Here is a 26,470-nt window from a genome sequence, read left to right as displayed (position 1 = left end):
TTTCTTTCCCCCTTCTAAAGAAATAATCTCTTGGGCTGTGGCTCCAAATCTACTCTCCTCTGGGTTTCATGGCTGTTTTTAAAACTGTATTTGTTACAGCTCTGGAATTGATCTTGTGTCTTACAATTTCTTCTGGCTTTGCCTGTCACTATGCCCAGTTATCACTCAGGCTGGCAAATACTGTCTATCTGAAGCTATAAATATAGATAAGTATTTTATTTTGAATTCTTTACTATCCCCTGCCTGGCATCTTGCAACAACTGCCCAAAGCATCATGGAAAATAAATCCCTATTCCCCACTATTGCAAGTCATCCTCCTAGGGCTGGTAGGCATATTCAAGAGATGTTTAATATTAATCTGTCACCAAGATAACTGTCTGCAACACCTTTCAGTATCCAAAACTTCAAGCAAAATGTCTGTCAGCAAAACGTAAACTCACCTCTGCTATTTAAAATATCAAGACCTAGTAATGAAATTCAGATGGTGCACTTACTGGAGCAGAGGCTGTGTGTGCTTGCAAAGATTTTAAAACAGCAGAACTTTTAATATTACTAAGATCCAAGTCTCAGGAGAGACATTAAGAATCAGGGATTGAATTTACAGGTAAACAAAAGATTTACTCTTCTGTGCAGTGCCAAAAATATCTGTAAGTCCTAAGCTTTTGTCTTCTGTAACAACACAGGCTTGTTAAGTCTAAATTAAAACAGAATGACATGGAGCTATACTGTTATTTTAATTAAAAAACAAAACACCACAGTTTTTTCCCCATCAAATGCATTTTGATATCATAAAACTTTTTTTCTTTTCTTCCCCCAATATAAAAATAGCTTTATCTTCCTTTCCCTAAGGGCACTAAATTCAGACAGATGTAGTCCTTTATGCCCATAAGTAAGAGTTTTAAGCAAATAAAAGTAACCTACAATAAAGAAATATCTTTTTTCTACTCTTCTCTTTAGGGCCAATAGCAAGGCAGGTTTTAAATCCCCTACCAGTGTGCAAATCCAACCAAAACCACATTCTTGAAATAACACTGGGTATTCACAGCACCTACTATGGACTTTTTGGATGCTTATGATTCTCTTTGTGATACAGGAAATGCATTTTGCCACCTTGCCATGAGATTTTTGGCCTATATTTTGCAGCATGCACTGCATTTAAAGTCATAGAAGATGTGCCTACTTAAATTAGCACCACTTCAAGAAATTTTAGACTTTCATTCTGGGCTCCTATACACACAAACATAGTATAAATTCAGCAATTGTTGTGACCAAGCTGTGAACACTGAAACCAACCACTCATTCCATTTTCTGTTTGCTTAAAATGAACTTAACCATAATGCAGTCTTAAAGCAATTGCTTAGAACAATTCAGCCATGCAACTGTATATTTTTCTCATAGATAAAATAAATTTCTCATAGATAACCCCGCTGCCTTAAACATAAGCCATGCATTAGGTATGTGCTGCTACTCATTGCCTCCATCTCTTCATAAATTGGTTCCACCCCATGCCAACATGCACAGGTCCAAATGAAAACCAGAAACAGTGTTCCTCCAGTGCTTAAAACAGCAATCCACAGTTAACCTCAGGAATTCTGTGATGTATTCCATCTACTCCTTAACACACCATACTAAACATAAGCAATAATATCATGCATGAGTTATTCTTGTACCGAAGCAAATTCTTGACTGGCCAACATAAAAACTGGAGTGACATCTGCTGTTTCACAGGCAGTTTTAGGAAGAAGATTTTTCATTTAGCAGCCATTTTGATTGAGCAAATGCAACAGATCTTAACACCTAAAACAGGGCACGTGCACTCGCTTTGCTCCTCTCAGAACGCTGCTCTTCTGTGGAACACTGATATAAAGGACTCCTTGAAGGGATTTTACATTCACAGAGACATCAAGTGCATCCAGCTTCGGGTTTTTTTTTTTAATTATTCAATGTAGGGTTCAAGTATTCTACTTTCTTAGCATTTTGTATACCAAGAAAAATTAAAAAAAAAAGAAAAAGAAGACTGGATTATTCAATACAGGGTTCAAGAATTCCAATTTCTTAGCATTTTGTATCATATTCTCCTAATTACCAACACATATAAAACAGGTAATTTCAAAGGAAAGATACACCAAGGACATCTTAGCTACTGCCTTAGCTACTGCCTGATTGACCATGTTTCAGCTGAGAACAACTTTCAATTAGAAATGTTCCCAGCTATGGAACACTCACACATTTGAGTGGCCAGACCAAACACTTCAGTGCCTGAAAAAACATAAAATTATGGACAGATTCATGTTAACAAGTAAAGTATCATGACAGGACAGTTCAAAACCTCATTCAGCAAAGATATCTGGGCCAAACACAAAACATGGAATTCAGTGCAATGCTGATCACAGCTACATGACACTTCAGCAATACAGGACAGACAGTTTCAGGAGATCCTTTCTTGGATCACGATTTTAAATACTCAAAAAGAACTCAGGTACAAACTAAAGGACTAATTTTCCTTTCTTCACCTCTGTTGGCAATCGCAGAGAAGAAAAACAGCAAGTGAAGACTTTGTCCTACCTTTGTTAGTTACAGAAGAAATATTTTCTTCACTGCTTAAAAATGAAGCAGTACAAAGCTAAAAAAAAGAGAAAAAAGCCTGGCAGACAGACAGCCGTGCTACACACACACACCTGTTTAGAAGGCAACATGCTGAGACAAAAGTAAATATAGAAAAACTCACTTTTTGGAGTCACCTCATGGACTGCCACATTCATGTGATGATGGAGGGGCCGTGGGTCAATCCTCTGTCTGTATCACATACACACTTTTATCCTCAGACCACGCTTGAGGAGTCTTTTATGGGTGTGAGTAGGTGGCCTTCCCATCTGAACATGTTGGGCCATCTCAAAGATACTGGGAAGCAATCTCAGCCTTCCCAGAAAGGGCCCACTTCAGGAAGCTCCTCAGTCCTCACATCTTCAAACCTTGTTTATCCACATATAGTGCATAACTACCCTGGATCTGCCTCTGGGGGAAGCAGGGCAGCCTGTCACAGCAACCACACCTTTACATCATCCACGTCCAACAGAAGCTGGCTTTTTCTTTGCCCCTGCCTGTTTTCTGAGGTCAGCCCCCCGGCTGGCTGATCTCCAGGTGTAGCCCATAACCCTCCTGAAGGGCTCACTGCACAAGGAAAAAACTCTTTTTCCCAGTGCCTCCCTCAGGATTGGCTTTGCTGACATCTCTAGGGCTCCTCCTTGGGTCAGAGTTTCTTTGAAATCAGTGATTTTTTCACATTGCTCAGCAGCTTTAGGAGGGCTCACAAAATGGCTGCCTGTGAGGTGCTTGAGGGGCCTCTGTGGGGAGCGGCGGGTTCCAGCAGCTGCACCACCGGGCCCAGCCCAGCCCTCAGACCCATGCCTGTGGCAACTCTGCTCAAACAGATTTAACAAAGGCCAAAATGCCCCTTGGTAGCGAAGAATATAAGGGGAAAATGTGGGAAACATGGCAGGAGGAGGTTTTACTCGAGCCAGGAGGTTTTTCACCCAGTTTTCTCCCTCTGTTGAGCTGAGGGGTGAGCGAGCAGCTGGGCAGGCACCTGGCAGGAGTAATATTAATTACAAGGAGTGATAAACGAGGGTGAAATAGTTTTGCTTCTGCCTCTCAAAGTCACAAAGTCTTCCAAGAACTGGAAGTACCACAGTACCTACAGTTCTCTGAAAAGAAAAATCACTCAGCCCTCACCCCTGAGAGCACCATCCATCAGCAGAGGAGCCCGCACAGCCCACACACAAGCCATCACCACAGAGGAGGGAACTCATTTTTTCCCCAAACTTCTTTTTTTTTTTTTTTACAACGTATAACACATCAGACTACCAATATCATAAAACCTTAAGGGAGAAGAGACTAGACTTAATGGTTTATTAAAAAAAAAAGGTACCAATAAGGAATAGCTGTTGACATCGTGATGCTGCCACATAAACACTTAGCAGACAACATGTAATAGTGTTACCATAATAAGCAGCTATCATTTCACGTGTATTTAATATGTACCTGAATAGAGATGATGTTGTCAGGACAGAAAATAACAAGGACACCAGTAATCAGCTTGCAGAAAGCAGACACACACAGCTGGGGCCTTCCAGGCACATGATGAAAGCTTGAATAAAAGCTTTTCATGTGCAAGCAGATTTGAAGGTTCGAGTTTACAGAGATGTTTGCAGTAAGGTATGAAAATAAAACCCTGCAGGAAGAATGCCTACAAGATCTGTATCTGTGTTTAATGGTTAGGTCAAGAATAATGGAAGTCAGCACGGTTAAAGATACAAAGTGCCCAGCCCAATCCTGAAACCTATTCTGCAATTAATTTTATTGTTGTCTGGACTAATGACATGGTGGCTCTACCTACATATGCTGCAACTACATTTCTCCTTCCAGCATAAAGAATAAATCTGTACATGTTTTTGAGTTTATAATGTGCACGACTAATTTATACCGTGCAATGCATACAGACAAAAAGTAAAAGTACTTCTTAACTGAGAATTTAAGATCACAGTGTTACTGGTCAAAAAGTTATTTATTAGTACTGTGCAACTTGTCTCTGCTGGCAAACAGAAGTAACTTATATTTACAATAATGGATAAAAGCTACTAATATTCTAGAAATAAACATTGTAATGTGACTTCTCAAAAAGCCTGTCTGTGCAGATTATAAGCATGCTGGAGGTAGTCCCCTTGCAATAAAACCACGCTCTTTCTGCATCTTCAGAACAGCAGTAAATGCAAATTGAGTTAAAGTTCTTGCTAAGACATTGACTGACTCACAGATATTGATTTTTCTGAGATTAAAGAGTGTAGTACTTACATGACTCAGTTCACATGGCACTGCTGAAAATGTGATAAATACCACATTTTGCTACTCAGTACAGCAAAATAAGGGCATAAGTATAATTCAGAATTTCAGGTTTTGGGTAAGGCGAATTCTTTTGTACACGCTCTACTCTGCTTGTGATGTTCCAGGCACTATTTTTCTTACAAGCTTTGACAGTAATAAATACTCTTTACTTACCAAGACAGATCTAACGCTATAACAGCGTTAGCTGGTCAGCCTAGAAATGCCCAAACACTCAAATAAAAAAAAAATAAAAACCAACAAGGTCATGTTATGCTACCAATATAGTAAGGTTAGGTTTCCCAAACACACAACTCTGTTTTTACCCTGTCTTCAAGGATTAGAAGCATATGAACATCTGCTCCAAAATGCAGAGCACAGACTCTGAAGACATACATGATATATACAGTAAGGATTGCTGACGTGTCTGACAATGCTCATCTTGAATTTCAACCATTCCTGCACAGAGCTTTAAGGTCACATTTCTCTGTGTGTGTGTACTGAAGATGTAAAGCTATAAATCAGATTACTGTTAGAAACAGTGACATACTGTAGTTGAAACTTCAGAGAAAAAGAAAATGCATTCAATATACAAGGAGAACAGGGGGTGTTTTACCAAGCAGAGTCTACATAAATCCTGGCCAAAGTTCCCTTCATGAAATTACTCTAATATTTTAGCAAGGATTTGAGTTTTTTTCCTAAATATCTCTTTCTTTGTTCCTGTACAGCAAGTAGTTCTTCACTTTACATCTGGATCTTCAAACTCTTCACCCACAAATCTTTGTTCCCGTTTTAGAAAATACACAGAAAAAGACCTCAGATATGGCTCAGTGACTGTACAAATTCACAAACCAGTAGCAGAATCAGTGAAAAGCAAGTATTCTGCATTGTTAGCCAATGCCAAAATAGTAATATTTAATGGTATGTCTACTTGAAACAGGACACAATAATAGAAACAAAGAACCCTAAATTAATCAGCACTTTCAGGTATTCACTTTCAAATACCAAACAATGAACTGAGGAGCAACTATATTAAACTTGCATCTTACCTAAATATGCTGACCTGATTGATTATAATATCAGCACTTTTTTTTTCTCCTGCTAGGCCTCGAGCACTAACACAGCTGAGAAGGCTGGTGATGAATTTTCTTACTTCTTGTGCATTATCAGTAGAATTATGAAAGTTTAAATTAATAGCCTCTGAGCAATCTGTGGAAATCAGACATGACTGGGGTCGTGATCAGAAACACTTGTCTCTTAATAATACTTGTATAATGTTAATTTTTCCCACAGAACAAAGTTTAATGCTAAGGGCAACAGGAATAAAACCACAGTGGCTTCTCAGAGGCCTTGCAACTGGGGATATTTTATTTTGTCAACTTAAAACAGGGGGAAACCCTTTCAAATATGAAAGTTCAACAGCTGCTGTTGAATTGAGAGTCAAAATTCTATTTACTTGCATTTTAAACAATATCTGAAGTTGTATTACTCATGTTACCCATTAAAGATGAGGCAACACTAACCACTAAAGGTTCAAGAGGCATAACTGACAACTGAACCTGAACTGTCCATAAGCAGCAGAGTCAGCTGCTTATTTATCCTTTTCAGTCAGGGGGAGACAAAAACTCATTGTTATTAAAACTATCTATATATGAAACAATTTTTACTTCAGGTATAAATTAATTTTTAGCTAAAATTTGATTTACCAAAACTCAAATTTAATTTTTTCATAGTTTTCTAATCTGTGATTTTCTTCGGGAGAAAATAAAAACCGTTGTCAGCTCTGATTCAAGAGCTGTGAACCGACCTTCAGATACCAACACAAAAGAACACTCACAGATACTTCTACTCAAATACTGTTTTAATTTTCATTTCACAGCAGTAGTCACTAAACTCAACATTTTTCCATGCATAACAAGCTGCTATTATAGAAAGTAAAATACTCTAATTCAGCACTCTGAGTTAGAGACTCATAATTAGATGAAGTATTACCAAGATTCTTCTGTGCCTGAAGATATACACCATCATTTGGCTTCATTATTCCTGATGTTTTCATATGGTTCATGGTATATGGGAGGATCAAGATATGAAAGCAGCCTTTTTATTAATCAGCTTTGAACAGCCTCCATTCTCAACCCTTGTAACATTCTTCCCCAAGTTCCCAAAGGATGCCTATAGCACTGAAACAATCATTTTGTGTCATAAAAAGATAAAGAACTTTAAATAACTTTCCAATTTTTTTCCCAGTGAGAAAATGATTATTTACGCTCTTAAAATTAAAAGGACTTTGCACAAAAGGTCTGGAAAGATCTGGGTTTAATTACATATTTCAAAACTGAGTTATACAAAACAATTCTACTGCTTAGACTCAGTAAATATATTAAAAACTTAAGAGACCAGGAAACAAATAAGCAGACTAGACTACAATTGAATTGGATGTTTTCTGGAGAAGCACACCATGAACAATTTGTCCCTTGTGACTGAAAACAAAGGGGGAGAAGAAGAGTGGCAAAGAAAATGAGTTTAAGCAAGAAACTGTAACACCCTTTTTGATCTTGCATGCAAGCTGAGAATGAGAAAAAGTTCTGATCCTTCAGTCTACAGTCTTATTTAAAGATCAAAACAAGCCTGAGCAGCTTAAAGCCTTACTTCATTAAAAGAAGCCATGCACAGTCAAAGAGTTAACTGAATGGTAAAGTGGGATATTCTTTCTTGCAGCTTTGCTTAAATGACAGAAACTTCACCACAGACTGTCCTGTGTTCCACAGAAGACAATCAAGGTCCAAATCACAGAAGTGTTTTTCCACCCAGTCTGCCATTTCTTTTCAAATCTTCTATTACCTACCTTAAAAGCTCTAGGATGAGCTTTTATAATTTGCTAAATAAATTACAAACATGAATTAAAATCTTCCAGCCATTTAGAAACAGAAACTGCACATAGTATACGGTGACAAGAACTTCAGAACAAAATTTAAAAGCAAGTGGCTCAAGATGCCTGCTCGGGAAAGCCTTTTTTTTACCTGCAAAATTAAAAATACCAGTGATAAGGTTCTGCTACGTTACAAAAGTCTTTTTGAATGTGTAAAGCTTTTGCAGAGACTACATAAATTCTAATCCATAACATGTTTACTCAGCAAGGGTATCCATGTTTCCCATTCCTTTGAAGATGCCACAGAGCTAACACACATCCAAAACTTTCCTTCATGCAGAGGGAACACGTGAAACACCTGAAAATGCTTGAGAGCACAGCAGAATAACAACAAGAAGAGTATTACTGGCCAACTGTTCAATTTAAAATTTCTGTTGTGCATTTCTAACCAAATGAAGTATCTTAACACGTTAAATATCACCCTGCTTTCAATTTAGTATCTTGCTGTGCAACACAATTCTCATAAAATCAGAGCTAATTTTGATCTTCAATTACGTATGAGAGATCCAGGACCAGGTTGGTTGTCTCCAGAGCTACTTGCAGGCCACTACATTTTGCAGCAAAACAGTCCAATGTCAGAAAGTCAGTAACTTTTACTGAGGGCTCTTTAGGGCAGCCCTGTATAACAGGAGAGCAAGACTGGCCTTCCAAAATCCTCCAGCTGAGGTCCTCTGTGTTACCATTAATCCCACAGCCACACTTTGAAGCTACATCTGACCAGTTTGAGACAGAGGGAAAACCTGATGGAACAAACCAACAGTGTCCATAAACCACGTCTGTAAGAATTTCTCCACCATCACGATTCAGAGAGCGAGCTACAGACTCCAGGGAACGGCAAAACCCATCAGCAACCAACTGATATTGTGTCTGAGAACAACCCAGGTCTTGAAAAGTGCTGGTGGACAGATTAGAACTCTAAAAAAAGAAACCAAAACCAAAAGTTAGAACACTGTTTTACGGAAGTGATTTTAAACATGGATCACACTGCTGCATTTTTTTTCCAAGCCAGATGGTTCAGCTCTAACTAAAAAATGTTTATGTCCTGATTATTCCACAATAGGGAAGATTTCTAGACGAGTCAAAGTGGAGTTCTGCATTATCATCTTTCAACAAAAAAACTCTACACATTTTTAACACTTAAAACCACGCACTTACTATAATAGATACCTAAAGAAAGACTAACAAGTACAAATACAGCATTAACAAGTCTGAAAGATGTAATTAACACCGAGCGCTACAAATAGACCCCTTTGTTTTATAGCAGCAGTTAGACAGCAAAAATCCCACATTAACATAGAAGAGATAAGTGTTTTCACTGTAGCAGTGATTCTACATAAATTCTTGTTTCTTAAGAATATTAAGCAGCTTTAAAAAAACCTTGTCTTACATACCTTGTATCTTATGTATGAAGCCAGGTGAGTTTCTGTACAGCCCCCTCCTAACAATGCTAAAGGTTCCTTCATTGTCAACTGTAACACATGTTCTGCAGTTTCACAGACACGCTGAAAACCACATAAAATTCTTGTTAGACATGCCATGATTAATAGCATTTGCCCCAACAGAAAAAACTACTGGAATAAAGTTTTCAGTAGTTTCTAGTACAGATTCCAGAATCTTGAATTACATGTGGATATAAAGCTGCTGAGTGATTTCCAAAACCATATTCACTTAATGAGAAATTGTCTTTATTTGTCCACGCTATGGAAAAGTAGAAATAAAAAAAGATGCATTTTATTCCTTCTTTTTGCAAAACAGGGTTATATATAAAAAGTCAATCAGTATCAATGACATTTCTAGAGCAACTATTCAATGCAAAACTATGCTTGACTACCATTGCAAGTGTTGCTGCTGGCCTTTTGCTGGCAGTTTTTATTTTTATGCTCTCATTGACCAAGTAACGACAATGAAAATATTTATCCAGCACTGGCTTCAAGAATAGGTGAAAAATGTTTCTGTGTCTAAACTTCCTGTATTAAAACTGAGGCAATAAATGAATGTGAGCACTTCAAGGATTTTGAAATTCTGGAAACAAGTAAACTTCAATTTATGTACCGAAAAATCACTTTTCTAAACTCACAGTATTTCTATTCCTCATTAATTTTTCCATTAAAAGCATGACTTTTCAAGGAAAGATTTCAGGAAAATCTACTTACCTTCAACTCATCCCATGCTGTTTCACTTCTGTTACAGAGTATCAAGCTGCAGATAACTGTGTCCTCAGGAATTAGATGCACAAAATGTTTGGAAGCAACCCTCTCAATGCTGACATCTTTCAAACTGCCATAACAACCAGGAGACAACGAGTGTATGGAAGCTATAGGCTTTGAACCTGCCAATTATGAAAAGCAGAGAACAACATGTAGCACCATCATCAGAAGAGTTATCTGTTGCATTTCATAAAACGTGAACTTTTTTTCTCCTTGGCTTTATAAGCTATATATATTGTTCAATACCTGGCATTTCAACCTACGCAGGAAATCACGAACAGAAACCACCATGTTCAAAGTGCAAGACTTGGTGATAGTTTGAAATAAAAAAAAAAAGTAACTGTATCTATAACTTGATATCCCTCCTGCAGCAAGCAGTAATCACACGTGTGGTATGTCATTGTTAGAACCTGCAAAAGATCAATCTCGCCTTAAGAAATGGTTTTCAGACTGGAAAAAAACAACTCCTGCTCAGCTGCTAAGAGAATCCAGGCAGAAATAAGAACCCTTACTCTGCAATGACACCACCCCAGATAATGTTGATCTCCTGATGAAAACTTGGGGACAATTGTTTAGTACAGAAAACTCGCCTGTTACCTGTCATCCGACTCAGGGGCTCCAGCAGAGACAGCCCAGCTCTGTCCACAGCCATGACAAGGTTCTCCTTCAGGTACTGTTTCAAGGATGGATGGATCACTTTCTGGCACACCACAAGGCCGACCCCATCGTTAACCAGCTGCTTCCCTACATTCAGCAACTGATTCAGCTCTGACATTTCTAGAGAAATTCCATGACAGACTGCTATAGTTCCTTCCTCGGGGCTGAAGCTGTCTCCTGACATGGACACACAGAAAAGTGCAATCTTGATCATGTTTGAACCAGTTCTTTTGACAGCAAGTGGTTTTCCCAGCTGAATTTCTGGTGTTTCTATCAGTAGTCCGGGAAGAACTGTAGAATCCATAACTCTTCTTCCTTTCACAGGTACTATCACACACTTTCCTAAAACAGCATTAGTCTCAACGTGACATGGAACAGTAAATAAAAAAGCCTTTAAAACCAGCGTGGCGAGATGCTCAACTTCTGTTTTATTAAGCATGCAAGCAGGTTTGCTTGTTAAAACGCTACGTACCAAACAAACCAGGGTCTCAACGCTGCTAAAATCCACGGACACTCGGCAACCACAAGCCTTGGATTTCAGGTAGTCCATGCACAAACTCAGGAGGTGCCTGGTTATTTTAATGACAGTGCAAGACGCAACATTCAGGCTTCTAAAGCTTTCAATCAAGCTACAGCAAAGGATGGCAGTAAATAAGCCACAGTCGCTGAAGTGCGAGACGTGGTTCTGCACAGAGGCTGTCACAACACGGAGCACGGGATCGCTGACGGAAAGGTGCCTCAGGAGAGCTGAGGATTGGGAAGTTGTACAAACACAGCCTCCCACACCGTTGTGGAGCTGTTTGAGTCTACCAGCAGGACCATAGGAAGATTTAAGTATTCTGCTAAGCAGAAGCAGCGACTGACACACCCTGTCTTTAGCTAAAGGTTCGCTAATAAATAACGGAGGCTTTTTAGCTTCGAGACGAGACATTTTCAAAGTAAGATTTTAATTCTGGCCAACAAAACAATTCATTTGCACTTGGATCTATAATTCATAGCACTTTTAAAATCTAAAAGTAGTACATTTTAATAAGGATTATCATTTTCAGTGTGAAACAGTACATACAGTACAATAACGTTCCTGTGACTGCTCATCATGTCTTTCTTAAAATGAGGCTTAAATCATGTTGCAACATTGATGCACAATGACAGCAGGAAGCTATTTTCACTCATGACGATCTCTTTTAACTTCTGAATGTGACTGTGCAGATTTTTTTGCAACAAAGTTTACAAGCATGCTTCCTAAATGGACACCTATAACTGACAGTCCTACTACAAGCAGCAGGTTCTTTCTGTTCCAGGTAGTTTTCTTCATCTTTTCTGGCAACAGTCACAGATGAAAAGCTTCAGTGTTAGTTACACCTACAATTAAAACCAGAAAGGTATTAGGATAATCTTATGACAATATTGCATAGCTTGAACTGCTATTTTATTTTTCATCCAAAAAAAAAAAAGAAAAAGTCATGTAAGGACAAACACTGCACCACAGAATCATTTGGGTTGGAAAAGACCTTTAAGATCAAGTCCAACTGTTCCCCCAGCACTGCCAAGCCCACCACTGAACCATGTCCCCAGGTGTCACATCTACACATCTATTAAATACCTCCAGGGATGGTGACTCAGCCACTTCCCTGGGCAGCCCGTTCCTGTGCTTGACAAGCCTTTCTGTGAAGACAGCTTTCCTAATATCCAATCTAAAACTCCCCTGGCACAACCTGAGGCCATTTCCTCTTGTTCTATCACTTGTTACTTGGGAGACTGACTCCCACCTCACTAAAAGCTCCTTGGTTTGGAGAGTGATGAGGTTGCCTCGAGCCTCCTTTTCTCCAGGATAACCATTCCCAGCTCCCTCAGTCACTCCTCATCAGATTTCTGCTCCAGAGCCTTCACCAGCTCCGTTGCCATTCTCTGGACACGCTCCAGCACCCCAGTGTCCTTTCTGAAGTGGGGGTCCAGAGCTGAACCCATAATTTGATGTGTAGCCTCACCAGTGCCAAGTACAGAGGGACATTCACTTCCCTGGTCCCGCTGGGTACACTATTCCTTGATACAAGCCAGGTGCCATTGGCCTCCTTGCCCTTACCTGGGCACCTGAATGCTTTTTAATTGAGAAAATCTATTAATCTGATAATTACTACAAGCATACAGTAAAAAAAAAAGAAAAAACAGCACACCAGTTATATGAATATTATATTGTTAATAACCTTAATTCTGACCACCAGTCTCTACTATTTAACCTGCAGGTCTATAAGTAACAGGTCACTACAAACTTTACTAAATTTCACTAAAGTGTCCAAACTACAGTGATAGTTTTGTGTGATAGTTTACAGTGATAGTGAAAACAGTGATGTTCATCTGTTTTACTCAAAAACAAAAGAACTCAACTACTCAGCACTGCTTGCCAGGCAACCACTTCAGAAACAAAAGCTTCTGATGTTCCAACAACTTTAAGAAATCTGACTCAAAGAAAAGTTTCTTACTTTAAAATGCTTAACAGGAAACTTTTTCAGTTCTTAAAACACTTTCAAACTTAAAGACATATTTATTTACATTTCTATGCAATCTCCACAGCAGTTAAACTTCCCTCATATTTAATTTTGTTTAGTTTTCCAGTATAATTACTGTTCCTACAGAATACATTCCTATGTAAAGTCATAACTGTTTCTGGGCAGTTTTGAGCCTGAAAGGACACTGTTACAGACCCAGTCACAAGAGTAGCACTGTTGCCTTGAAGTTATTGGAATCTGCTTTTAAAGACACGTAACACCATCACTTAAGTGATCTCATCATATGGGATTTAGCAGAAGTTTTCTGAGTTTTATCATGCACTTTTTGGGGTCGTGTAGCTACAAGATTAACTCAGTTGCAAAGAAGAATAAAACTCTAGAATACTCAAGTCAGAGCAGCAAGGCTGCATCTGTTAGAAAAGTCTCATTTAATTGACTCATCTCCTCCCTCAAAGATACAGACACAACTAATTAAGCAACTTACCTACAATACACAGTACTAATGTTATTTTTCTTTATTTTTTTGATCGCTTTGCATCATGTATGTCACAATCCCAGGTTCTGGAACATAGTCCTCTGTCTTCATTTGGAAAATAGGACTGGACTTGATGTAAAACCAGCCCCAGTGTACCAGCCCAAGGCCAGTTCCCATAACAATCAGAACTTTGTAGTCCTTCCAGATGGTTTTAAGACCCATTGCAAACTGGCATCTACCTAGGTAAAGATAATTTATTATTTTAAATATATTCTAGAAATCCTTTTTTTTTTTACGCTATAATAATAGCACTGAACAGATGAAGCTGAATGCTAATACCTTTAACTACAGTGCAGCAGATGACTAAAACACAAAACAACACAAGAAAGTCTTACTTTGTGAACTTAAAAAAAAAAAGATGCAAAAATAACCTCAATTCAGGCATTTTGAAATGTTAATTGCTGCACTCGCTTCGAGCTTTGGCATGCTAAATCTTAAACACAACAAAGCAACAAAGCTTTATCTAATTACAAACGTTACTGCTCAGATGGTAAATATTTGAAGCCTTAAAGCAGTTTTAAAATACACCCTTTTTTTTTTTCCTCCCCCCGTAGTTAATAAAATGGAGTGACTAACCGCGCTAAAAAGAGAATAAATATAGAACTTTTAACTTGGAGGCAAAGCAAGTTGTGATGCTTCTGACCCCACTTTACCCTGCCCAAAGTGGCGGCTCTGCCTGACCAGCTTATGGTACCCGGAAGCTACAACAGCACCAGCACAAACAGAATAATTTAATCCTTATATCATAAGAAGGTGGAAAACACTACTCTCCCTTAAGAAGTACCTAATTCAAGAAGAAAACGCACGTATACTCAGGTTTTATGCCAAAACATCTCACTGGGTTGAACGGCTACAAACCTACAACTCAGGAAGTAGGTGCTCCTACTCCTCCTCCTCCTCAACTCCATCCACCTGACAGGTGTAAAAGCCCTACTAACCACCCCAGCATGACGATGTGGAGCCCTCACAATCCCCTCCTCCTTCTTCCTCGCGTCCCAGCGACCTTGAAGCGTGGGCGGCTGAGGGGCAGCGGCTCCCTCGGGCCAGAGACCGCGGGTACGGCGCACCTGAGGCTTCTCTCCCCTTTGCGAGGGAGCGAGGAAGGCGCTGCCCAGGAGCCTTCCCGGGGAGGCGAAAACTCACCCGCCCCCGGCACGTTCAAACGCGCCCTCGCAGGAAGAAGAAGCAGCAGAAGGAAGCACGACCCGGACGTTCCGCTACCGCCGCGCCCCCCCCCGCCCGCCATTAGCCGAGTGCTGTGTCACTCGCAGCCCGGGCCCGCCTCAGCCCCTGGCTGCCATTTTGCGTGCGGGCAGAGCAGGGCGGGCGGTGGCGACGGGCGCGGCCATTTTGGGTAGGGCAGGAGAGCGGCGGGAGGCGGGCGCGGTGAGGGGAGAGGTACGGCCGCCTTGGGCTGCCCGGCTCCTGCGGGAGCGGCCGCGGCCGCGCTTCGGGCTCCAGGCTCTCTTTCCTCGTTAGTTAAACCTGCGAGGGGATGCTTGGGGAGAGCTGGTGTTGTACTGGTTGGCTCCCGCCGCGCCTCCCTCAGGCGCCGCCTCGGTGGGCTCGCTCCGGCGCCGCCCCCTGCGCCTCATCCGTGCCCGGCCGCTTTAAAAAATATGTACATATCTCTCAGAACTTTCTTCCTTGCTTACCTCCTGTTGCAGTCACTCCGCGTTACACGAGCGCGCACCTGTCTGAGCTTTCCTGTGGGCGGGCGAAGGTGCTCTGGCCAAAACAAGAGCAAAAGAACTTCGTTCCCTGACCTCAGTGTTTCCTTAGCTCTTCTGCTTAACTCTTCTGCTTCGCTTTTCTTGTATTCACTCCTATGGCTGCAGGAATACTTTTCCTGTATTCACTCTTTTCCTCACCATGCTCACTGCTGTCAAGAATATCTCGTTTTATATTCACGTGTTAATGGATGAGTTAGTTTTCAATTTTGTTTATAGTTGCAGAGTTTATAACTGTAGCCAAAAGACGAGTATTTAATGCCTAATCTCCACACAAAAGGGAGAATCATGATTTTTTTTTATTGTATGATAATTTTATTCGTTGTTCATTGCATTCAGCTGTTCACAAAAGTTTTTTTTTTTAAAAAAAGCTGTTTATCAGTGCAAAAAGGTAATAGCCAGCACCTGTCTGTGACAGCCCTCTGATGTTCCTCAGAACCTCTCCTTCCTCTAGTTCTGTGCAGTGGTGTGGTGAGTGGGTAATGTCTTTGAAATTGTTGAACTTTAGAGGTGAATGGGCAGTTCCCGACTGAAGGAGTGTGGATAACAATGAGGTAAAAAGATGCTGACTTGTTGGAAGAGTAGTTTTCAAGGGTTAAATGGAGCAATTGGCCACAGTGGACATAAAAATCCTGAAATGGCAAAATTGTGAAGATTGTGATATGTCTTTTCAGGACTACAAATGCTTTACTAGATATGTGAGTAGCTGAGTTTTGCACTGCTCATCCCAAGCTTAGGATCTGCTCCCAAAACTGATGAGTGCTGGACAGTGTTTGACTACAGTACCTAAGGACTAAGGAAAAGTTCAGGAAACTCCTCTGTTATGTTGTGATAGTTCATCTTGAACTACAGAAATGAACTAGAGAAATAGTTAATATCAAATTGCTTTACAGACTTCCTTAATCAGCATTTGTGTGTTTGTTTGTGCTGTTTTTTCAGGTGTCCACCTCTCCCCACTCCAGGCAAAGGCACCCAGAGATGGGCACTGTGTGAATAGTTTGCTGCTGTATCTTCAAGCATCTGGTACAAGTTTTCAGTTCCTCATTCCTTTTGAGTTCCAAATTCCCTCACTACGGGAAGCTATTTCTTTGCTAAGGTAAGATGCTGTTCCTCAGCTGGCAGAGAACACTTCCACTCACTCTCTGGGAGGCCATGAGACACTGCCTTCCCCTGAGTGTCTACCATTCCACTTGGCATCAAAGTTAGAAAAGAAAGATATTGTGCCACATTATTTTTCAGTGTGTCTCACTCTAGCTACAAGCAACCTATGTGTTTAATTCTAAATCATGTTTTCTTATACACACTGTCTATGAAAACTTTAATGTTCAAAGTTGTTTTTTTTTTACAAATACCACATCAAGACTTAAATTTTTTTTTTTTAATAGATATAGTTTCTGAGAGGAGTTTTTCTGCCTTATTTTCTTATCTTTACATTTCCTTATGTAGAGTTTCCTTTAGAGGTTTGCAACAGAAACGTTATTCCATGAGAAACAGTCTTGTTGCCAAACAGTAGCAAGTGTAATAATATCTGTAATTTTGGTGGGTTTTTTTTCAACACAGAAAATGGCAAAGTGTTTTGGGGCTAGTTGGCTTTTTCTTGTACAATTGCTGGATGCTTTGGCTCATTTTCTGATGTCTCAGTATTGGATCCTTTTTCACCTGTGTCACTCCAGTGACCTTTCTGATGGTTCACACATGAAGTGTATTCTTTCTTGTTTTCTGAGGATTTGCTTACATTTGTTCTATCTGCTGTATTTCCTTTCCTTTATCTGTATGCTCAGTGCAAAGAATGGGATAGTTGGCAAACTCCAGGAAGAGCAAAGTGAACCAAAGTTAACTTTTTTTTTGACCATCTTTTTCCTTTTAATGTTTTTCTTCTGTTATTTTGTAAATTGGATTTGGAGGGGATTTCAGCCTGCAGTTCTTCTCACAGCAGTGGTAGCAGGATTGTTGCAAGAGTATTGTTCTGGAAGGCAAATGGTCACAAAAAGGTGCTGGCAGGGTAAGTTCAGCTGATTCATTTATGTGCTTTGTTTCCTCTCAAGGAGAACATGAGCATTTGGACAAGAGGTGGTGCTTTGGCACGTTTTGTTGCAACTCTTCTTTGTATTATTCCTACTGTAAAGATTAATGAGAAGACATTACCAGTCCAAATATTGTTCTTCAGGAGCAATGTTATAAGGAGCTGAGAAGCTCAGATGGTTTTCACTTGGTGGTTGCCGTTTCCCTTCAGCATCTCTTCTGAACTAGTTCTGGCAGCTGCTGTTTCAGTGATTTCTGAGTTTCATCTCCTGCTGGGATTCTTCTTACAGTTTCTCTTCTATGTTTACTTCTGTAGAGTGGCACTTACTGCCTGGCTGAACTGAAATACGATGTCTCAGGTGGTGCAGAGCACTGTCCCTTGCATTGTGCTTCTCCAAATCAGTAAAGTTGTCAGGATTTACTCTGATAAGATTGAAAAGCTTCCAGGGCTGTTTTGTGCAAGAGAGAATGACAGTGGTGTGGCACAAGCCATGATGGTATTCTAATTTTTTTTCTCTTATTTTAAAATTGAATTTATTTTATATATCTTTCTGCTTACTGTTACTGTACAGCTGATAAAAGCTCTAACTTTGACCTTTTTTCAGGACAGAGCTGAAACATTTTATTAACTATATTAAAGTTTATTTTCAGTAGTTACTTGGAGAGTGGTTCTCAGTTCAAACTCATTTTAACCTGGTTACTGTAACAGCCATTTTACTTCTCACTGTTTGCCGTCCTTTTACTGGTTTTGTATCTTTACTGCTTGGATATTGATATATTTAGAAAAAAAATCATGTAAGTAATTGGGAGTTTTCCTTCAGCCAGTACATGGAATTGTGCCCTCATTACTTTCACATTTTCTCATAGTTATTTTGAAATCTTCGGTCTCAGCATTTGAATATTTGGAATGGAAGCCCTGCGTTTATTGAGTTCAACATGATTACTGTTGAATCTTAAGATCAAGATTATCTGTGCTGTGCTGTGTAGCTGTAAAGTGGGTGTTTGTCTTGTTTTGCACTTATTTGAAGCTAAATAGGCATAATGACTGCATTTTGAAACATTTAAGTTGTAGTGCCTGATAGAGACACATATCCCCAACCTGCCTTGTGTCCTGAAGTTTTGACAGCTCTGTCTCAGTACTTTCCAATAACTTGAAGTATGCAGTGACAAATGTGTAGGTCTTCCTCAATTTTTATTATTTTCCTACACCTCTCATACAAAATTGACCAGATTTGTCCATCTTAAGAGACTAATACTTTAGGACATAAAAGGCAGCTCTATTCTCCATGTGGTTTCTGTTGCAGTTCATCTGTTGCAGGTAGAAGCTACTGACACTCGTTTTCTGTTTTGATTTTGAAGCTTGAACTGTGTTGTTTTGGTGCTGTCTCCTGTTATCACACTGAGACCTCATTTCACTTGGTTTTCTGCCCAGTCCAAGTCTCTTCCTTGTCTGTTCCCTCTCTTCCTGTCCTGTGTGAAAATGGAATGTATCTTATTTTTTTATTCCTGTTTTTTTTATAGGTATTAATTTGGTACCTTAGGGCCCACGGCATGTCTTCTGAATCCCAACTCTGTGGGGTTGGCTGGAAAGACTTTCATGAGTTTAACCTAATTTTCTACTTTTGACAAGTGAATGTTTAGCTCCTGTTTATGTGGAGGATGATGAGCTTCCCAAGTAGCTTCAATGCTTTGACATTAATTGTTGTCAGTTTGGAAAAAAATCTTGGCAATTAATTGAGGGTTTCTTCTTGAGCCCAAGGGAGCGTGTGTTTCATTTCCAGCATGAATTAATGCTTCCTGAGTTCCTTGGAATGGTCTGAGGCAGGGTCAGGGGCTGTGCAGCTGAATGCACTTCACTCAGGATCCCAAATTAAGCAACCTAGATCCTATTTGGGATAAGCAAGAGAAGAGGATCTCTGAAGTTCACTTTACTTTTGTGCAACCACAATAAGGCTCGGGTTATGTTGCTTTAAGTGTGTTGTCGTCTAAAATTTTAAGTATACATGTGTATGTGTTTATATAATTATATATGTATGTGTATGCATCTTCTGTGCACCAAAAGCTGTAGTTTGATACTTAAAGGAGTTCTTTGTATTTCATGTGTTAGGTGTGAAGTGCCTGAACAGTTATGAAGTTCACTAAAATAAATCAACACAGGTAGCTAAGTAATTCTCCTTTAAATAAGAATTTTCCTTGGATTTCTTAAAGCAGAGAGTAGGGTTTGAAGAACAGCAGTGCTGAAAAAAAATGAGTAATAGGTGTAAAAATCCTTCTTGATTGGTGTAGAGGTCTGAGTGTTTCTCCAGTGCTGATCACTGTTAATTGATGTTTTTATAGGACCAGCTTATTCTGACCTATCATGGCATCCAACAAATTTGTCATTAAGGTAAGTAGAATGTCATAGCTTTAAAAAAAATCTGTAATATTCCTTAGAATATATATGTTGATTTTAAAAGTTAATGATGAAGAGGTGCATCCTTCAGGCTTCTGGTCATAGTAACATGCTCTGTATCACTTTTTCTCTCTGGAAGCAAAGTTTGAATCATTTCTGTGTCATGGCAGAGCATGTCTGAGGTCAGCTGAAGATTAAAATCATGTAGCTAAAAGTGATTAGTTGTGTAGTTAAAATTAGAAACTGCATGAATTTTCAGTAAAACAGTACTTGCTACCTGAAATAAAATTCTTTTCTTACTGTAATGTTGTTATTTATGTGCTTCCCAGGTAATCTATGTTCCTGGTTTTAAGGTGTAGCAATGTTCTGAAACTATTTATCACACTTGACACTTTATTTGCCTCTTTTTTTTGCCTCTTTTCCCATTTTCAGGGATTAGTTGTTTCACATCCAGTAAAATGCCATTGAAGTTTATTTTGCAAACTGTCCCAGACTCTTGATTACCTATCTGAAGCCTAATGCTTCTCAAAACATTCTGTTGTAAACATAGCACTTCATAATTCCTCTCCTGTAACTGTATCAGTTTATCAATAAATAACACTAATTGGGATTAGCACAATATATTATCCTCTTGGAAATGTTTTTTCAAGGAATTTTCTGAACAGAAGAGGCTTTTTCCTTTTTGGATAAGCTTGGGTTTTTTTGGAGGGCAGCTACAAAGTCCTTGCTGAGTGATCAGGCTGTGGAAGCTGTTGGAGCTTGGTTTTGTGGGTAACCAACCTGTTCAATATGCAGACCAAGTGCTTAATTTTTGTGCTATGTGTTCTTTTCCAAAGAAAACTGCTGTCATTTAGTGGGATTTTACTGTTTAACAGGATTGTAAACCTTTAATTGACAGTATCATGTCTATGTTATTCAGTGCTGCTGAGCTGATAGAGGAGTTAGGAGAAATATCTTTGATTTTGAGCACATTTTGGCTGATACTCTGTAGACCACTGGTGGGGGAACAACAGGAGCTGAAGGCTGAGGGGATTTGCTTTTCTCAGCTGAGAACCCTTGATGTCATCAAAATGAATATAAATGCCCAAGAAAAGTGGTGTGAGTTGAAATGTCTTCACTGGGTAAAAAGCATTCAGATACTTTGTTGCTGACCTGCATCATTACAACTTCATTATTGAGCACAGACATGTTACTGTTCAATCACCCAGTGATTCAACATCCCTGACTGCCTGAGCAATGGGCAGGTGCTCACTGAGCACCAGTTTGTGGGTAAGCAGCACCACAGACACAGCTTTTGAGACTGCCAGTGAGATACAACTTTTGCTTTCTGGTGGTATTTGAGAAATAAGGGTAAGTTTTTGCATTTTTCAGCAGATGTTGAAAACTAATTTCACCTTGATGGGATTGAAATTCACTTTGTACACAAGTGTGTAACATTCTACTTGTTAGAGCAGGGATTTTGTGTGTCAGGTTTTGCTTCTTTACATTCACTGGATTTGTATTTAATGTGTATATTCTCTAAGACTGTCCAACTTTCACGTAACTTTTATGAGGAATATCCATGTGTAGAAGATTCTACATTAAAAACCAAAAAAATTCTCACCCTTCTCTGCAATGGGAGTACAGAAAATACTATATTCTTAATTTTATGTGTTTGAGATTGATAGAATCATTTTACTGAGTCTGAAAATGTTCAGGACAGACCTGTTGGAGTGAGTCCACAGGAGGGCCATGAAGATGATACAGGGATGGAGCACCTCTCCTATGAGGAAAGGCCAAGAGGATTGGGATTGTTCAGCCTGGAGAAGAGAAGGCTTTGGGGTCACCTAATTGCTGCCTTCCATTACCTGAAAGGAGCTGACAAAAAAGGTGGAGAGGGACTGCTTACAAGGGCCTGGAGTGACAGGACAAGGAGGAATGGCTTAAAACTGAAAGAGGGTAGGTTTGGATTAGGTATCAGGAAGTAAATCTTGTCTCTGAGGATGGTGAGTCACTGGCACAGGTTGCCCAGAGAAGCTGTGGGTGCCCAGTCCCTGGAAGTGTCCAGGACGAGGTTGGATGGGGCTCTGAGCAACCTGGGATAGTGGGACATGTCCCTGTCCATGGCAGGGGGTTGAAACGAGATGAACTTTAATGTCCCTTCCAACCCAAACCATTCTGGATTCTATGTCTCACACATGCCTCACCTCATTTTCTGCGGTCTCTATTTTTTAAGTTTTTAGACTTTGTAAACGTGTATATGTTAATCTTTTGGTAAGAAAGCGAAAATTACAGTTTATCAGTCTTTTAGGTCTTAGCTGACTTGCAAGTAATTAAGTGGGAAACCCCTCTAATGTGTGTCATGACTTGTTACCAATTTTGTCTGGGAACCTCCGTACCCCGATGTGATGGTCCCTTATTTCCAGTAGAGGGAGCAGTTGGCCTGTTTTTGAGAGGCGATCTCATCTTGGCTTTATGGGCAATTAAGAGGGATTGAAATAAACTAATTGATGCAGTAAAATACCTTTAAACCTTAGTACAAAAACTACAGTTAGGTCCTAAACACACTTTCTTCACCTGCCAAGTGGCTGGATGCTGCAGTGTTGTGATTTGCTGTAGGTTATATTTTATGCAAATTAATTTGATCAGCAATTGTCAATTTTAGGAAATATTGGTACATATATAAAGCATTGCATGGTAAAATACCCCCAACATATGAATTTAATTAAGCTTTCTTTGTGTGTTGGTAAAATATTTTACTGCTGTTCTGGGAAATAAATCTTAACTTTAATTGGTTAGGCTTAAAGCAAAATCATGAACCCTATATGGATTTCAAAAATAATATCACTAGGGCCCTGTTTAAACCTTTGGACAAAGTAGAAAGAGTTGCTCTTCCAGAATTGTGTAAATGGACTTTATTCATGCCAAGCTGCAGGACTAAATATAGTAATTTTTATGGCTGCAATAGAAAAATTTCATTTACTGTTTTCTGCAATTTGTTCATTTGCCAAACGCAGAAGACTTTAAGTTGTTACTACATTTTAATAACTCAACTCAAAGGGAAGCTTTTTTTATTCTACTGTTTCCTACTTTGAGAAATGTAGAGCTCTGTTCTGTCTCAGATTTGTAGGCTCTTGCAAGCACATAGATTAAGCTAATTACAGTTTCAGTGTTCCCTCCGGTCATCCAGCTCACTCTGCAATTGATTTTTCAGCAGTGTTGCTCCTTGTTATCAATCTAAATTATTGCATGCTGGACATACATATGTAACTTTTTTGATCCTTTCTCCTTCAAACTTTTTGCTTGCTTTAAACAGCAAGTTCATTTGAAACAGCAAGCATAGTTTTCTGTTTTATATTGGGAACAAAGATGGAAATGACTGGACAGCAAAATGACAGTGGGAGTGTAATGGGATCACTTTTCCCCTTCATTTTGCCTGTGTGTGTGTGTGTGTGATTTTCTTTATTTTATGTTGATGTATCTTAATGTAATTGTTAAGATACTGGCTTATAACCAAAGGTATCTTAACATCTGTCTTTGGATATGTTAGAAGTGCTCCATGAAAGGAAATGTGTAGCAAGAACATTGATTATAGGCCCTAACATTAGGAAGAAGGAAATGTCCTGTCAGACAATGCTCCAGTATGGACTCACTGCTGTCCAGGTCATTTCAGGGCCTTCTCACAGACCCGTAGATGGTCTTGGGTCTGGAGTAAGAAGAAGTTTATTTTGATATTTCAAGTGCTTTCTTTTTGTAGCTAATGGTTGAAATGTAATATTGTGACAGCATGATCGGCTCTGCCTGTCTGGGTGATTCTTAGGTCTAGGCTTGACACGTTAAAGTTCTCATTTCTGTGAAGCGTGTCCATTGATTCAGCTGATCAATATTTCTGTAAATATTTGCGGTTAAACCACAACCAATATTTTTGTGAGGAAGTGATGTGTTTGCTTCTTCTTGGGAGTTGTTTGGAGAGTAAGAAACTAGGGAGATGAGTAGGTTTTCTTGCCTGATTTTGTTATTTATCCCTGATCCCATATAATGAGTGATGAGGGACAATAGATATGTTTACTGCTTATATTAAGTCCATAGACACATGACTGCAGTGCTCTCAAGTGGAGAATAAGGGATGGTGTTTGTATTTAAGACAATTTTTTGTATGTTGTGACTGCTCTGTTACTGGACTGATAGTACAGCTGCTTGTTTTACATACAGAGCTCTGAACTTGTTAGCATTCTGATTTCTGGCTTTAGAGGTAGGGGTTTGGGTTTCTTTGAGAGTATTTACTTAAATTAACTAATAAATACAATGTTTTCTGATGTTCATTTCTTTTCCCCATTCAAACCCAAGACATTTGTATGTGAAATTCCTGTGGTTGGAGTACTGACAAATATTTCAAAGGAAACAGGCTAAGATTAGGTTTCTGTGATTAGATAAAATTTGTAGAAATATTTTAAATCTTAAAACCAAGGTACCGGTTCTCCAAACTGATTAAAGGTTACTGAATTTTATATGTACTGTGTGTCTTTAAAAATGAATAAATAGCTATATTAACCATTAAAGAGTGATTTTTCTAGAGCAAGGGTTTCCCTAAAGCAGCATTGCTTAGAATATGAATGGTTGGGTGGTTGGAATTGTTACTATCAAGGAGCATCACACACTTCACTCAGCTGTCAGGTTTGTTTCTGTGTGAATGCTTAAAGTATAATAATTATCTAAAAGAGCTTAAAAGTCTTAAGGGAGATGATGAAAAAGAGGCAGGGGGGATATGATTTAAAATAGGAAGTACAAACAATACTAATGGATGGAGGGACATCTATTTAGTTCTCTTTCTTAATGCTCTACTTAATTCCCAATTTCATGGGACCAGATATGGAATGGCTGAAGTGATGAGTAAATAAGTTCCAGAAGAAACAAAAGAGGAAGTTGGGAGGTAGAGGGGGGAGGAAAATTAAGTGTACAATCTAATTCTAAATCTCCTGGAGTCAATGGAAGTTTCCTCACTGACCTCAGAGGATTAATTTTCAAGCCTAGGGAAATGATGAGTGGATGAAGAGTTGAGAGATTAAAGTGTTAGCTGAAGGAGAAAGGAGTAGGAAGCCAGAGGGATAAACATCAATAGTGAAAACACTGCTTTCATGGGGATCACTTCAAATAAGGAATAAAAGGATGGTTCAACTTGCATTACTTTTTTTGGTAATTCAAATCTGATTAGTTTTGAAAGGACCACTTGTGCCTGAAAATTAGGTTTTCGCTAATTCTGAGCACTACACTATTGTGGCAGTGATATGGGATTCTAAATACACACCATACTAAGTAATACTATTTTTTTAAATGTAATTATTTCCATGATACTTGCCATGTGCCTTATTTCTGACCAGCACTTACCAGAGTTTACACCTCTGCTGTTGTGCTGCGTGGAGATCTTGGTGGTACAGCCTCCTTGACCCCGGAGTCCAGCCCTGGAGCAGGAAGGGATGGGAAACTTAGAAGGAGACTTGAATCTCTCTGAGTCCAGCAAAACATCAGGGCTTAGCAAAGATGCTGTGTGGGGTCACCAAGTGTCTTTAGGTCCTGGGAGAGGCTTCAGTTTATGCTGTAGGTGAAATTCTTCAATTCTTTCCAGTGGGTTCAGAAGGAGGTTAGTAGGCTGGGAGGTAAAGGGATCCACATTTTGTGTAGTACCTGGGACAGTTTAATGATGCAGTTTTTTGCTCTTGATGTTATGATCATGAAAATTTAATATAAATTTTTTTGGCGTTGTTTTATGTGGCCTCTCCCCACTTTGGGCAATGCAGGTGGATTCTAATATGTGGAAGTTATCTGAGTATTTGATGTATGACTGTGTTCTGACAGGATTATGGAGTAAAAGGGAGAAGAATGACTGACAACACATTTTTATTCTTTCCTGATGTTTCATCCATGTAGTTCACAACTTCCTTAAAAGGCATCTATTTTTAAAAGCAAAATTATCACTTAGTTTCAATTCTCAAATAAAAGCTTTGTTTCTGAACATTGTGTGTTCCAGTTTTGGGACACTTTGTGTTCCCTGCAGCACTTATTCAACCGTGACTTTGCAGTATTTTTCTTGAGTCAGTGGCCAAACTTTTCCTTCAATAAATGGTACCACAGGACATGGCAGAAAATGATGTTTACTTCTTGTGCTGCAGTCAGTGCTGAGCGTGAGCCCTGATGACGCTCAGCTATTGTGAAAACCCTCTAAACTGCTGATAAAATGATGACTCATGGTCACCTGATGAAAACACATTCATTACCATGACTCCAGAAAGTTTAGCTCCCATGGAAGTGTTTCACTTCCCACACTAGTTCTTCTAAAAGAGATGATGATGCAGTTATTTTCTAACAGTTGACAGCTGCTCAATTAAGCTGTGACAGTGTGGTTGGCAAAAACTGTGAATTCCAGACTTTTTAAAATAATAGTTTAAGGAACTAAAATCTGTATGAGCTGTGAAGGAGTCACTAACTTTCTTCACAGTGTTACTTGGAGTGATTTCTAATCAAATTATATACTTTAGATTTCATTTACCACTACGGATTTAAGTTCTTTTTACAGTGGATCTGACTCAAACCTCACTGATGTCAATGGGCTTTGGATCACAGCCTGTAGGAGTATACT

The 26,470-nt window shown here is 39.3% G+C and overlaps 3 protein-coding genes across 18 annotated transcripts in view; 1 reads left to right on the top strand and 2 right to left on the bottom strand.

Moving 5' to 3' along the window:
* Positions 1–3,238, bottom strand: part of PAK5 (p21 (RAC1) activated kinase 5) — a 313,912-nt gene extending 310,674 nt beyond the window's left edge. Inside the window, exon 1 of the mRNA XM_027693383.1 lies at positions 2,729–3,238. The gene's annotated coding sequence lies outside the window, so the exon portion shown is untranslated. The remainder of the gene's footprint in view (positions 1–2,728) is intronic.
* A 3,480-nt stretch (positions 3,239–6,718) lies between these two features.
* Positions 6,719–15,472, bottom strand: MKKS (McKusick-Kaufman syndrome). 16 transcript variants are annotated; one of them, XM_027693403.1, is made up of 7 exons: positions 14,652–15,052; positions 13,663–13,892; positions 11,144–12,033; positions 10,612–11,029; positions 9,961–10,136; positions 9,199–9,309; positions 6,719–8,722 (listed from the first exon to the last, which is right to left on the bottom strand). In XM_027693403.1, the coding sequence occupies exons 3-7, from the start codon at positions 11,600–11,602 to the stop codon at positions 8,282–8,284; spliced, it is 1,605 nt and encodes a 534-aa protein (XP_027549204.1). In that variant the 5' UTR covers positions 11,603–12,033; positions 13,663–13,892; positions 14,652–15,052; the 3' UTR covers positions 6,719–8,281. The 16 variants fall into 16 exon arrangements, with proteins under 16 accessions (XP_027549204.1, XP_027549197.1, XP_027549189.1 ...); XM_027693396.1 differs by lacking the exon at positions 14,652–15,052 and adding an exon at positions 15,369–15,389 and having other exon boundaries at positions 10,612–12,033; XM_027693388.1 differs by having other exon boundaries at positions 10,612–12,033; positions 14,652–15,054.
* Positions 14,985–26,470, top strand: part of SLX4IP (SLX4 interacting protein) — a 70,478-nt gene continuing 58,992 nt past the window's right edge. Inside the window, exons 1-3 of the mRNA XM_027693405.1 lie at positions 14,985–15,067; positions 16,383–16,539; positions 19,803–19,851. Coding sequence (XP_027549206.1) covers positions 19,825–19,851 — 27 coding nt within the window. The 5' untranslated portion in view covers positions 14,985–15,067; positions 16,383–16,539; positions 19,803–19,824. The remainder of the gene's footprint in view (positions 15,068–16,382; positions 16,540–19,802; positions 19,852–26,470) is intronic.

This window comes from Neopelma chrysocephalum, unplaced genomic scaffold (assembly GCF_003984885.1).
Source record: "Neopelma chrysocephalum unplaced genomic scaffold, ASM398488v2 Primary Assembly neopelma1_91, whole genome shotgun sequence".
Classification (NCBI taxonomy): domain Eukaryota; kingdom Metazoa; phylum Chordata; class Aves; order Passeriformes; family Pipridae; genus Neopelma; species Neopelma chrysocephalum.
The sequence above is the reverse complement of the archived record's forward strand: the minus strand, read 5'-3'. Positions and strand labels throughout refer to the sequence as shown.

Excerpts from the sequence above, each read along its gene's own strand:
- MKKS (XM_027693402.1), bottom strand. The coding sequence starts at position 11,602 with ATGTCTCGTCTCGAAGCTAAAAAGCCTCCGTTATTTATTAGCGAACCT. Across the intron at positions 10,137-10,611 it reads GCCCCTGAGTCGGATGACAG|GTTCAAAGCCTATAGCTTCC; the intron begins GTAACAGGCGAG and ends CATAATTGGCAG. Across the intron at positions 9,310-9,960 it reads CAGCATGGGATGAGTTGAAG|CGTGTCTGTGAAACTGCAGA; the intron begins GTAAGTAGATTT and ends TGTGGTTTTCAG.